The sequence below is a fragment of the Rhizophagus irregularis genome, chromosome 30 (genome assembly GCF_026210795.1).
Source record: "Rhizophagus irregularis chromosome 30, complete sequence".
NCBI classification, from domain to species: Eukaryota; Fungi; Glomeromycota; class Glomeromycetes; order Glomerales; family Glomeraceae; genus Rhizophagus; species Rhizophagus irregularis.
In genome coordinates this window covers 2,857,863-2,872,654 of record NC_089458.1, presented here as the reverse complement: position 1 = coordinate 2,872,654, position 14,792 = coordinate 2,857,863, and the positions used below count along the sequence as shown (strand labels likewise).

The following is a 14,792-nucleotide window of genomic DNA, read 5'->3' as shown; positions in this document are numbered from 1 at the left end:
TTTTTAATAAACATTATAAATATTAAATACAAATAAAAATATATGGTTACGTAAATGTCTTATAATCATTCTAGAATCTTTCATTAAAATTCATTCGTTCTTTTAAAATATGCATGATTATGGAGAAAGAAGTAAACAATATCTGTAACGTCAGGGTTTTCTCGCGTCAATCGAAGTCACGTGTTAAGTTGTTCTCGGTTTCACAATTTTAAAGTTCGTTATCAAACTTAAAAGATCAAAGTTTGAATTATCGTTATGTCAAACTATATCGAAATCTTATTATTGTAACTTCCGATTCTAATTTCATATAATTTATATAATTTATATAATTATGATATTATGGCGTATTTTATATTTTTTTTTACTAATCGTAATTATATTATTTGATGATTTCACGCATCCTATAAAACTTAATCTAGTAATTAAACGTCTTCATAATTTCGTAAATTTTTTCCGTTTTTGCAATATATTCGGCAAGTATCAAAGAATTATTATAATATACTGTTACATTGCGTACTGTACCTTGGAGAATGGGTGCCGAATTAATATTTAACGGTGTAAATTTCTATGTTTAACCCCTTGCTGCTTTATCTTTGTTACCGAACAAATAAACATTATAATTAATTAAAAATATATATATATATTTTTTTGGAACCTTATATACTATGTAGACTTTATTAATGAAGTCACTTATACTGAATTCCATCTAATGTCCTCAAAGAAAATAAAAGAAATAAAATTAAAAAAAAAATAATAAAATATAAATTTGTTCTTATTTTTAATGCCTCTATAACTATACAAATTTTTAAAAATAAAATCTATTAGTATGAAATAGGAATATATATTTTAGATCGGACTATTTGAAATAATTTATGTTTTAAATAAAAGCCTATAATATTAGGTGATACTTAAAATATATAATTGAATTCCAAAAATTACTACAGGTAATATTTTAAGCTTGCTTAATTTAACTAGTAAAATTTCAAGTTATATTTTGATAACTAGTAATTTAATTTTGATGGTTTCAATTAGTAAGATTTATTTAAATTAGAGTAATAATAAATAAATTATAGTTAAAATGTGATTTACTATGTAAATATTTTAGAAAAGTTATTTATAAATATTTCTATTATTTTAATAACCAGTACTTGAAATTTTTATAAATTTAATAATAGTAAAAAAATGTATTTACTATATATTATTTGTAAATTAAATAAAAAATATAGTTAAATTCATCTAACTTTATATTATAAATTAAAATTTTTATTAGTAATAAATTACAATATTAAATATTTTATGAAAAAAAACTCAAAATATAAACTGTTAAAATTACTGAAGTTAAAATTTTAAATTAAAATTTTATTTATAAATTACTTTTATATTTATAAAGTTATATTATAATTAATTTTATTTAATTTAATTATTAAAAAAAAGTAAAGTATATATTTATTATATAATATAATTATTATTTTAAAATTTAAATAAGACTTATTAAATTAATTTTTATTTTTAATTATAATTTATTAATTTTTTTTTATTACTGCATATTTGCAATTTTTATTTGATTGACAGATTTTGTTTGAAATTAATTATTCTTAGCTATATGACACTATTTTCAACATCAGGTAGTCATAGAATTTATTATACCAATTATAATTTATTAATAAACTATAATTTTTTTTATTTTTGCAAATTATTTAATTTAATAAATAATTAATTTATTATTATATATAATTCTACAATAAATTATCAGATTTCATAAAATTTACTTAGTAATATATAGTAAAATTAATGATTTTTGGGTTGCATAAAAGTTTATAAATTTTTAATAAAATTCAGCTACAATTTTTTTTTAAAAAGCCAATTAATTATGATTTTTAAGTATTAAAGCAAAAAAGAAAAATTTTTAAAATATAAAAAAAATTTTCTCATTGGATGTATAATCAATAATTTTTCTATATATATTTTTTCTCTATGCATTTTAAAAATAAAATATTTCAGATTACATTTTTAAAAACATAATTAATTGGCTTTTAAATAAAAAAATTTTGGCCAAATTTTATCATTATGATGTTGGACTAATTGAAACCTTATGTTTACTACTAAATAACAATATTTAATAAGTATTAAAATTTTATATTTATTAAGCAATAAATGCATAACAATCACCGGACAAATCCAGTTACACCAATTTACTAATTGTTAAAATTCTGTGTAACATTAATCGTTAAACTTCATTCAATATTAACTTATTCAAACATAATGTTACGTCATGATTTTATCACAGAAAATCAACTTCTGACTTCCATTTTAGGTATTAAATTCATTTTTTTGAACATTAACTAATTAAAATAGAAATTCAAAATATTCGAAACTTTTTTCATTATTTTGGTCTTTTTTCTCAAGATCCTTTTTAATTTCAAGCTGTTAAATATCAACAATAGCCAAAATATATGTAAAAAGATGTGCCAGTTACGTCTACTTTATCTTATAAAATTAGTTTACACACTAGATTTTTTTTTATATATGTAAAAACACTTTTTGTAATAGAAATGTACTTTTTCAATATTACAACCTGACTTTATTGCTTTGAAAAAAAGATATTACCTATTTACTTTTCTTTTTATGCCTAATATTATTATTCCAATACCTTTTAACACGCTGGATATTCCATTCTTGTGATAGTTTACTTAAGACTTCATTAATTTCAGTTTCTGTGGGTATTGTTTTCTTTTGTAATAAGCAACTTAAGATTTGTTTTTCTTCTTCAGTTGTTATAATTCTAATTCTTTGGCATTTTGGTTGAGGCTCATTTTGATTGTCTAATTCAATACTCGCTCTTTTTAAATTACCTTTAACTGACTGAAAAACTTGTTCGTTAAATTAAATGGGCAACACACCAGATGATTGATTCCCATTATTTTTTGGCACAGTATTCTTTCTTGGTTTTTTATTTTTTGATAAATCAGAAATTTTAGTTTTCATTACTGACAATACCCTTCTTCTTTTAGTATTAATTGCCTCAGTTTTTATTACTTCTTACCAAAAAATTTCTTTGATTCTCTTTAATCCATCCATATATACTTGGTTTATTTTTATTAATCCTTCTTGATTCAATTGGGGTGGAGAGTTTTTCTTGAAAAAATCATAATTAATAGGATTATCCATTTCGAATGCTTCTAATAAATCATGCACTAATTTCCATAATGGTTCAATACGATTATTTGTGTTGCGATCCTTGTGTTGATATGTGTAAGTACTCAGAAATTCATTTAATAATGTATCTATTCGATTTCTTTCCTCTTGAGTTGCTTTAATTTGTAACTCTAAGTTTTCTTGATTACACGAATTTCTAGTAATATTCTGTTTAATATAAGCAACACCATGAATTTCTAACGCTTCATCAAAAGCAGGATAATGTCCTTCTCTTGCTAAATTTATAGAAGCACAAAGACAAAGTTTTTTTTCTAACAGTGGATATTTTTCTAAATTTGCAAGAAAATGTGTAACAGAAGTAGCATAATTGCTTTTTCCCGCGGCAGGAAAAAGTGGAGCAAAAGCTGCTAATCCAAATTTTTGTAATTCATAATTTTCACAGCGTATTCCAGTAAGATGAGTTTTCCATATTGCAAACCATTCATAATATAAGTACCATATTCTTAAGCATATTTTCTCATTTGCAGGACAAAATAATATTTCTTCGATTTTAATCTTACTTTTTTGTAAGTATATATTAATGGCTGCTCCAACTGCAACCCAGATTAGTTCTAAAACCCTTCTTGTAGATCGATAGTCAATAACAGCTGCAAATTTATCCAAAAATTTTACACCTAAAGCCGTAGCCAAATCATATATTCCGTAACTTGAAAATAATGTAACCAAGGCGCTCATCATATCCTTTGAGGTGTGCCAGTGACCAAGAATAGGCCGTATATTTTCTGATTTATTGCGGCATTTAATTAATCGTCTAAATATCGCCTCATCTGCACAAATATCTAGAAAATCATTCTCCTCCAAAGAAAAATCTCTTCTATACATTTCTGTAGCATGTAAGATTTCGTTATCATCATTTGGGGATCCACTTGGTTCCAGTATGACTACGTTTAGAGGTGGAAGATTACAGCTGAATTCTGTTTGCCTTAATATTTCTGAATTTATTGCTGTAAGATCAATCTTATTGTATTCTAGTTCTTGTCTTTCATTGTACCAGAATGCCAGCAAACTTATAAAAATTTTATTTATTTTGAAAATAATATCGCGCATTTCTTGTGATATTCCAAAGATTTGTGTATCAATATTTAGATTACGTATTGGTTCTGGTTTTTCAACAATAACTTCCGGTAATGAAAACTAAAACATTATTCTTAGCGTAGCATGTGATGTACCTCGAGTTACATCATAGATATTTCCAAATTGAAAGCTTTTTTCTTTAAAATCGATATTATCAATCACAGCTAAATTAAAGACATTTTTTTTGGTCAATAGGCGTTTAGAAGGGTCAGCACTTTTCATCCGTATTTTTTCCAATCTTCGTTCATGTCTATTCGTATGTCCAATAATAGAACATTTAATTAAGAGGTCATGCAATGAAGATAATAATTTTGGTCATCGGCATAATGAAGTTAATACATTCGGTAGCCACAAATTTAGGTATGAAAATGTAAAATTAATTAAAGCTGAAATTAATAAAGAAAAAAGATGGTTGATTTTTTGCGAATCTAATTCCTTTAATGATTTTTCTTTTAGGAGTCATTTTCGGTTGGATTCTGCGGTCTTTCTTTCCAATATTGTTCGTAAAGATTTTCGACTCAAAAAATTCGTTAAAGACTCCAAATACACTAATATAATCATTAAGACTTTCTGAAGTTTGTAAGTTATTTATATTTTTTTTAAGACATTTATATGATTGCCATAGTTTTTGTCCCATTTCCCAGCCAATTTCTTTATATTTTAGCTCATTCAACTCCTCTTCTTGAAATTCAATAGGAATTTGATTTAATTTCATTACTGTTTTTAATATAAAATAACTTGGAGCACTGTAATTAGAATATAGAAATTTATCGAGTGTATTAGATATGTCTGGTTGTGATACCATTGTAAATTTATTTTTTGCATTAAAAAATGGGCTAATTTGTGGCAAAATTGCCGTAAGAACATTTTATGATATTCAAAATTTTCATTATTTGCGGCATGTAGAAGGTTAATTGGCCAACATTTTTAAGTTTTTTTTTATATTCCCCTTATGGTCTCCCCTTTTTTTACATGATAGTGTTTCTCGACTTCTTCCTGGTCTAGTGTGAAAATGTCCTCCTTCATGTTCATAACAATTACAATATACATATCGAGGATTTTTAATTTTATTAAAAGCACGTTTACATAAAGAATTGTATGGTTCTAACGCACTACAATTAAATTGGCCATTACAGACCACTTGAATATTCCTTTCAATTATCTTCCATAAATGTTTCTCGCATCCCGTGCCTTGTATAAAAAAATAATAAAGTTTTTCATAAAATAAACATCTTCTTCGATAAAGTACACTTTGACTTGTGTATTTTAATTGTTTAAAGCCCGGCTTATGAAGATTTTTTGATCATTGCTAAAATGATAACTACAAACGCCTAGCCGTTTTAATACACCATCTGCTTCAACAATGCTTTTCCCATCTATTTGATATACACCACAAAGCTGCCATAATATTCGAAAACCTTTTGAATTTTCACATCTTTTAATATGGCCTTCGATCTTATCAACAATAACACATCGTGTTAAATTTTTAGATGCTTTTTGTTCAATAATTATATCATTGTTTTCCGAATCTGTTTCTGAAATTGAATCATCGTCAAATATACTATCTGTTTCACTTGTATTCTCTATATCAATAACTTTTTTTAAATATTCTTTATCCAAAGAAAAAGTAACTTGTTCAATTTCAGTTTCAAAATTATCATTATATATAGTTTCAGATTCTGTATTTTTACTATCAAAAAGACAATATTCTTTGCTTCCTTTTGGTAAAATACTTTATATTCCTAAAAGTGAAGCTTTTGGGCTTTTTCGTGTGTTTTATTTAAAGACATTTCAGAATTTAAAAGTTTATACGTAAGCTTTGTGAATAACCTTATAGTTGAAATCCTCTTAAACTAAATTCAAAAAGCGTGTTCTGACAACATACCTACTTTTAAAAAAGGCTTTTTTGATTTATAACTAGGTCACATTTCTTATTAGCCAGCCAATAATTTTTTATTGTGTATGAAACTTCAGTTATTTGACGATTTTTATATGAAATCGGTGATGTAATACTATGTAGATCATTACTAATTAAAAAATTTGATCATCATGTGACTGGATTTGTCTAGTGATTGATAATATATTAAATAAGTATTAAATTTTAATATTTATTAATCATTTAATTTTTTAAGCATTTTATTAATATTTTAAGTAAATATTTAAATGCATTTTACCAAACATACCTTATATTTAATAAGTACTAATAATAAATATTAATAAATTACTTTGACTAACATCGTGAACTTATAAATTTTATGCAGCCCAAAAATCATTAATTTTACTATATACAGTCGTCTTCCCTTATAGTCACCCCTTGTATAATCACAACTCTTTTATAAGCACATTTACATTAATCCTAAGTTACTAATAAACTTATTAAAAAAACCTTCCCTTTAATCACATCATATATAATTTTTATAGTCACACCATTTTTTTATGGTTCTGAAGAGTGTGATTAAAGCTCCGAATGGTTCCGGTTTGAACTGGGAACCGATCCGGAACCGGCAAAAAATTCGGTTCGGTTCTCAGTTCGGTTTTGGACTTGGAACCGTCCAGTTCAGTTCGGTTCTATCTGAAATTAAGAAAAAATGCGAAAAAACGAATATACGACTATCCAGTGATCGTACAAGGACGAGCTATAGCACGTTGGAATCCTCTCATCGAGACGCGTCGAATGGTGGTAAAATTAAGTCTCTAGCATCGATAGATCACGAGATAGAATATGGTGAGTGTTTCTTAAAAAATTTGTATTAGAAAACGATCCATTGATGCTAGAGACATGAATTTACCACCATTCGACGCATCTCAACGAGACGAATCTAATGAGCTATAATTCGTCATTTTGCAATCACTGGATGGTCGTGTATTCGTTTTTTCACATTTTTTTAAATTTTCAAACGTCAAAAATTAAAATTCCGATACAAGCGATTAAACGCCATCTATTGATCACACAAAGACGAATTTTAGCTCATTGGATTCGTCTCACTGAGACGAGTCGAATGGTGGTAAAATGATGTCACTAGCATCGATAGATCGTTTTCTAATGCGAATTGTTTAAGAAACACTCACCATGGGCTATCCCACGATCTATCGATGCTAGAGACTTGATTTTACCACCATTCGACTCGTCTCAGTGAGACGAATCCAATGAGCTAAAATTCGTCTTTGTGTGATCAATAGATGGCGTTTAATCGCTTGTATCAGAATTTTAATTTTTGACGTTTGAAAATTTAAAAAAAATGCGAAAAAACGAATACACGACCATCCAGTGATCACACAAAGACGAATTATAGCTCATTAGATTCGTCTCGTTGAGATGCGTCGAATGGTGGTAAATTCATGTCCCTAGCATCAATGGATCGTTTTCTAATACAAATTTTTTAAGAAACACTCACCATGTTCTATCTCGTGATCTATCGATGCTAGAGACTTGATTTTACCACCATTCGACGCGTCTCGATGAGAGAATTCCAACGAGCTATGGCTCGTCCTTGTACGATCACTGGATGGTCGTGTATTCATTTTTTCGCATTTTTCTTAATTTCGGATAGAACCGAACCGAACCGGACGGTTCCGGTTCAGTTCCATTTCGGTTTTTGGTTCTACCCGAACCGCAAAAAAACCGAACCGAACCGACCCATTCAGAGCTTTAAGTGTGATTATATGGGAAGATAACTGTATTACTAAGTAAATTTTATAAAATCTGAAATAATATTATAAGATTACTGTATTACTAAGAAATTTTATAAAATCGATAATCTATTATAGCATTATACATGTATGTAAAATATAAAAAAAAACCATATATAATATTTACACTATATTTACTAACTATTTATTTTATTAAATATTAATAATTAATAACCAATTAAATATAATTTGTTATAAAACATTTATCTATATAAGTTTCTTTACTAAAAATGGCCAATTTTTTGAAATGATTTTGTAATAATTTTGAAATACTACAAAAATACATTTAATACATCAAAATGGGTTTATTGTATTTTTGTTATTATTTTGTAATTATATTGTATCTAGGTCTATAAAAATAACTCATAATAATATCACAATAATTTTTTAATGTTTTTGTTATTATTTTATTATTATAATATAATTAACTTTGATATTATTTTAATATTTTAATCTCAAAAATACCTCAAATATATCTTGATATATTTTAAAAATTTTACAAAATAATTGCACAATTGTTTTGAAAGCCATTGTATCTAGGTCTATAAAAATATTTCAAAAAATTGGCCATTTTTAGTAAAGTTGCATTACTTACTATAAAAATTTAAAATAATAAATAATATATTTATTTTAAACTATATAGTTTTTATTTTATTTTCTTTTTTACTAATCACAGTACATTTACAAATTTATTAAAATAAAACTAAAAATTATCATTACAGAAACCTTAAATTTTTAAACAATACCAAATTGATATAGTATTAATAATGATGTTAAATATACATTATATTGCAAATGATATCATTATGATATTGCAATAATATTATTTCAATATTAATTTGATATATTAAAATAATATCGTAAAGATATTTACTTGAAGAAATATCAAATTGATATCATCTCAATATTGTTAAATAACAATGATTTTTTTGAAAAATAAGAAGTAAATATAATATTAATATGATATTGTTTTAATACATATGTGCCGATTTTTGGAATTAGTCTAAATTAAGATTTTTATAAAAATTTAATATTTTAGTAAGATTAACATTACACAAATCTAAATTAAATATGTGTTACATATTTACGTAACTCAGATTTATTAAAAAATAAAAAAAAATTTTTTAATCAATATTCAAAAATAACGGTAATAACCACTTCTTTTTCCCCATCACTCCCATCACTTTTCCATCATTTTTCTATTCACTTTTATTAAATATGACAAAAAAGTTTATAAGCAAATATAGCAGTTATTTTTAAGTGGTAAGTAAAAGAAAAAACTTAATATTTTATATACATAGATAAGACATATTTTTTCATAATTTTTAGCATTAATTTATTGTTTTTTCTTTGTAAAAAATACATGCAAATAAAAAATAATTATGATGTAAAATAGTTGTAAAATGAAAAATGAATAATAAGATATTCTTTTTTTTTCAAAATAACTAATTATATATTTGTTTTTTATCTTTTAAAATTATTTTATTAGATTTATTCTACTAAAATCCTTAAATGGCAAATAAAATCTTTTAAATAAAGTAAAAGAATTTGGGATTCTCTTATGAAAGCATTTTTTGGTAAGAAATAAAATTTTCAGATCGGACTTTATGCAGGTGACAAAATCGTGCATTATTATTCCTGGAGATATGCTAACGTCATCATTTTACATTCATTTGAAAGCTGAGAATTTGCTCTATCGTAAGAATCAAAGATCAGGAAAATTGGATCACTGGATGAGGCGTAATTAACGATCAAAGTCAAATCAAATTTAAAAATTAAAAATAAATATATTAGACGTAATTATTCACAATCCAGTGATTCAATTCATTCGATTTTAGGCTTATTAGATAGACCTCAATTTTCTCTTTCAAATGAATATAATTTCATTCGTGTAGCTTGCATCTACAGGTATTTAATAAATTTTTTTATATCAGATTTTATCAAATTTATAAAATTTTATATTAATAATATAATTGATGATTCCTAAACATCTACATATATTAAACGAATTATTTTAAATTTATTTTAAAGATAAAAGTTGGCATCACCTTAGGGAGCAAAGATCATTCAAATTGAATCACTATATGTGAAGTAATTAATGATCAAATTTAGATAAAATTCAATAATATACTGAACGTGATTACTGAACAACTAGTGATTCAATTCACTTGATTTTAGATTCATTAGATAGATCTCGATTTTCTCTTTCAAATGAATGTAAATTTATTTGTATAGCTTATTTCTACGAAGAATTATCAATGATTTTGTCATGAGAGTTATATTTGATCTTTTAAATTTTAATGATATCTTATATTAAAAAAAAATTAAAAATTATATAATTAATTAGTTTTTTTTGCATTATCTGGTATAAATTTATTATTCTTATATAAATGATAATTTATATTTGCTTTAATAAAATTATTTTTGTGTAAAAAAATTAAATTCCAAGGATCGGCCCATATGATTAATTTAATATTAATATAATATTGTAAAAATATTACTTAATAATTATTTAATCAACATCATATCAATATTGACAAAATAACAAATTGATATCATTTTGATATTATTAAATCAATAATAAATTTTTTAATAAATGCAATATCAATATAATGTTATTTTAATATTAATTCAGGATTAAAACAATATTGTATGTTTACTTTACACCTGGCAAGACATTTGGTTGCGAGTGTTTGATCAAGTTTTAACCTAAAAAAATATCAATACTATACTAGGACTCCGGACATCACATATATAACTCATAACTGATCTGCATGAATTTAAGTACTTTTTGCTCCTGCTAAAATAGACCTAATTTGCTAAAAATCAAATTATCACATTTCAAATCTATACTAATTTGCTAAAACTCAAAATATGAGTTAATAATCTTTTCTTTTATTATCAATAAAAAAATAAATGATTAATATAAATTAAACTGCCAATTTTTATAATTAAAATATGTAGATTATAGATAAAATAATAATTAATAAAAATAATAAATTAAATAAATAATTATTAAAAAATAAAATGTTGTAAAACTAAACAGACAGTTTTTGGCCCGCATTATGCTTAATTTTGGCCGGAATTATACTTAATTTTGGCCAAAATATAACCCGGACCCCAAAACTAATATTTTTAAAAATATTATTTATAAAGTTAAAAAAAAGGATAAGTTAAATTTAAAAAAAAGTACCAATTTGCTCAAATATAAAATATGACTTTGTAAAATCAATACAATTTGCTAAAACTCATAATTATGACTATTAATTAATTTTCAATCAATTTGCTCTATCTAAAATTATGAGTTTAACCTAATTTTAATTGAATTTGCTAAAACTCAAATGTGAATTATATATGTGATGTCCGGGGTCCTACTATACTGGTGCAAGATAAGTGTGATATTTTTTTTCTTTACAACACCTGTAAAATAATTCCGTTTCGTCCATATTGTATATTCTCTTAAGAGGGTAGTTAGAACAATATTCTCTTAATAAGGGTAAAGCGTTAGCAATAGCAGCTTCATCAGCAGATGAAACTTCTCCTTCAAGCTTTTGTTGATGAATTCCATTGTGGTTTTTGAATTTATGGAGCCATTCTGAGAAAAATTGTAACGCATCTCAGAAAATATCTAATTCATCAGCAATCATTTTGGCTTTTTTGATAAGTAGTGCATCAGACAGAATCATTCGATACTAGTAATCTAAAACAAATTCCTTGAGCGCTAGCTCAAGTTCTGGATAGGTGACTGGCTTATGTCGCTTGGTATTTGAACTAATAGTTTTTGAATTAAATCTTTTTTCTGCTGTCTGTAGGATACGAATAATTGTACTCTCGTTAACTCTAACATGCCACTTTCTTCAATTTAATCAACATACTGAGTGCAAGTCCTTTTATTATCACGAGCATAAGTGCAAATTTCTCGCTTTTGGATTTCAGTAAGAATTGTTCTTTTAAGAGACATATTTAGGGATTAGGGCATATGGATGATTTCATTGTTATTAAATAATAATGAAATCATCATTCTTTTTTCTTAATTTAGATACATGACAATCTACTTTTTTATTCTATGGGGTTTGTTTATATATTAACATGCAATATTTCCTTGTTAATATAGCCTTCTTAAAAAAATCTTCCCTGGCTATACTAATTTGGGATAATTGATTAAGCAAAAATAAATAAATGTTCATATGCTTATAATTATAGATTCATCTTTCAGAATCACACATAACAAAAATAATTTATGTGGTGTATAAAATAATTTAATAAAATTGATTTTCTTCAGAATGTATATAATATTGACAAATTTTAAAATTAATCAGGACTAAACGATTAGTTAATATTATGTCATTATCATGTGAATGCACTTATGGAGAGTGTTCCAATATACTCAGGATTCAGAATTACTTGCACGTGTAGAACATAGAGGGTGTGCACTTAGCACTAAGTCCCTAGCTTGGGACTAAGCTATGGCGTGCATATAGAGAGGGAGTGCACTTATAAAGGATGTACTTATGAAGATGTGACTGTATATATATATTTCCAAGGTTGATTTAACTTCAGAAATAAACTTTTTTGTTTCACCCGATCACCCATTTCGAAGGTAAAACTTTGAAAATACTTTTTTTATTAAAATTTTAACGAAATATTAATACTAACGTTCTTCTCTTTTTTTGTAAGTTCCCGCCCTTCCAGACATCCATTTCAAAGGTAAGACTTCAATTTTTTTTATTTTAAATTTTAACGAAACATTACAGTAATACTAACGTTTCATCTTTTTTCTTTTGTAGGTTTTTACTTTTTGGTCACCTGTTTTGAAGGTAAGAAGACTATAATTTTTTTTTACTTTAAATTTTGATGAAACATTAATACTAATGTTCATCTTTTTTTTTGTAGGTTTCTGCCTTTCCGGTTGTCTATTTCGAAGGTAAAAAGACTTCAAAAATTTTTTTTATTTTAAATCTTGACAAAACGTTAATACTAATGTTCGTCTCTTTTTTTTTGTAGGTTTCCACTTTTCAGTCATTCATTTCAAAAGTAAGAAGACCAAAAAATTATTTTAAATTTTGACGAAACATTAATACTAATATTCATCACTTTTTTTGTAGGTTTTCTGCCTTTTCGGTCGTCTATTTCAAAGGTAAAAAGACTTTAAAAATTTTTTTTATTTTAAATCTTGACGAAATGTTAATACTAATGTTCATCTTTTTTTTGTAGGTTTCCACCTTTTCGGTCACCCATTTCGAAGGTAAGAAGACCAAAAAATTATTTTAAATTTGATGAAACGTTAATACTAATGTTCATCACTTTTTTTATAGGTTTTCCGCCTTTTCAGTCGCTTATTTCAAAGCTAAGAAGACTTTGAAATTTTTTTTTATTTTAAATCTTGACAAAATGTTAATACTAACATTCATCTTTTTTTTGTAGGTTTTCGCCTTTCTGGTCATCTATTTCAGAAGTAAGAAGATTTCTTATTTTTTTTATTAAATTTTGACGAAATGTTAATACTAACATTCATCTCTTTTTTTTTGTAGGTTCCTGCCTTTCTAGTTATCTATTTTGAAGATAAGAAGACTGAAAAATTTATTTTAAATTTTGATAAAACGTTAATACTAACGTTTATCACTTTTTTTGTAGGTTTTTCACTTTCCGATCACTGTTTCGAAAGTAAAGACTTCAAAAAATTTTTTATTTTAAATTTTGACGAAACATTTAATACTAACGTTTGTCTTTTTTTTGTAGGTTTTTGCCTTTTCTGTCGCACATTTCAAAGGTAAGAAAACTTTCAAAATTTTTTTTATTTTAAATTTTGACAAAACGTTATATTAACGTTTTTCTCTTTTTTTTGTAGGTTCAAGTATTTCGTTCAGTCTTGTGAAATTTGAAATGATGGTAAGTTTCACGACATTTTGTTTTGTTGCGAAACTTAAAAAAATTTATTTTTCTTTTTATAGTAACATTATACTAACATTTCTCTCTTTTTTTTGTAGGTTAAAGTATTTCGGCTCAGTGCTTCAAAATGAAACAGTAAGTTTCGCAATAAAACGTTGCGAAACAAGATTTTTTTTATTCTTTTTTTTTGTAAGAAATGTATTAACATTTCTTCTTTTTTTTGTAGGTACTTTCTGGATATTAAATTTTAGTTAGGTTTTGAAGTTTCAGTTTGAAACTTCAATTCTTTTTTTTTATTTTTTTTTAAGGAAACGTTACTAACGTTTCTTTCTTTATTTTTGTAAACTCCTTTTATCAATGAAATATCGTATTTTAATAATATAAATATCATTGAAATATCAAAATACTGATATGATTATTTGATTTTTTTAACTGCTGTAATGCCCATATAAAAGAAGCTTCTGTTTCATCCTCCAATAAAGCACTTGCTATTAATCTAGATTTTGTATTATTATCAATGATAATAAATAAACATAACACCATATCATATCGGTTTGTTCCTGCAGTACAATCAAATATTAAAACTTTATGGAATCGTATATAACAAGAGCGTTGATCAGGTGATATCCATATTAATGAAGTTAATCTTTGATTAGATTTGGACAACTGAAATTCAAAAAACCAATCAGAATTTTGTTGTTTTTCATGATACAAATATCATAAAAGGTTAGCAGCATCATTTTCAATAGTATTCTTTTGTCCAACTTTAAACTTTTGTATAGCATTATATAAATCCTTTTTGCAAATTGGATGGTCAGGAAACTTTGCATGTATTAGTGGAAATATTGATTTTGCACCTGTTGTCCTATGTTTTACATAAAACTCAATATCATCAAGTATAGTTGTGTAAATTTTCTAAATTT

General features: G+C 25.2%; 3 protein-coding genes across 3 annotated transcripts; all 3 read right to left on the bottom strand.

The window, feature by feature from the left end:
* Window positions 1–2,065: 2,065 nt before the first annotated feature.
* Window positions 2,066–4,263, bottom strand: OCT59_022054 (uncharacterized protein; the record flags this gene model as incomplete). The annotated part of the gene is made up of 2 exons (XM_066146925.1): window positions 2,066–2,102; window positions 3,044–4,263. 2 exons carry the CDS (start codon window positions 4,261–4,263, stop codon window positions 2,066–2,068), a joined length of 1,257 nt encoding a protein of 418 aa, XP_066006019.1.
* Window positions 4,264–4,666: 403 nt separating this feature from the next.
* On the bottom strand, window positions 4,667–5,095 carry OCT59_022053 (uncharacterized protein; the record flags this gene model as incomplete). The annotated part of the gene is made up of 1 exon (XM_066146924.1): window positions 4,667–5,095. One exon carries the CDS (start codon window positions 5,093–5,095, stop codon window positions 4,667–4,669), a length of 429 nt encoding a protein of 142 aa, XP_066006018.1.
* A 461-nt stretch (window positions 5,096–5,556) lies between these two features.
* On the bottom strand, window positions 5,557–6,471 carry OCT59_022052 (uncharacterized protein; the record flags this gene model as incomplete). The annotated part of the gene is made up of 2 exons (XM_066146923.1): window positions 5,557–6,008; window positions 6,465–6,471. The coding sequence occupies 2 exons, from the start codon at window positions 6,469–6,471 to the stop codon at window positions 5,557–5,559; spliced, it is 459 nt and encodes a 152-aa protein (XP_066006017.1).
* Between the last annotated feature and the right edge of the window lie 8,321 nt (window positions 6,472–14,792).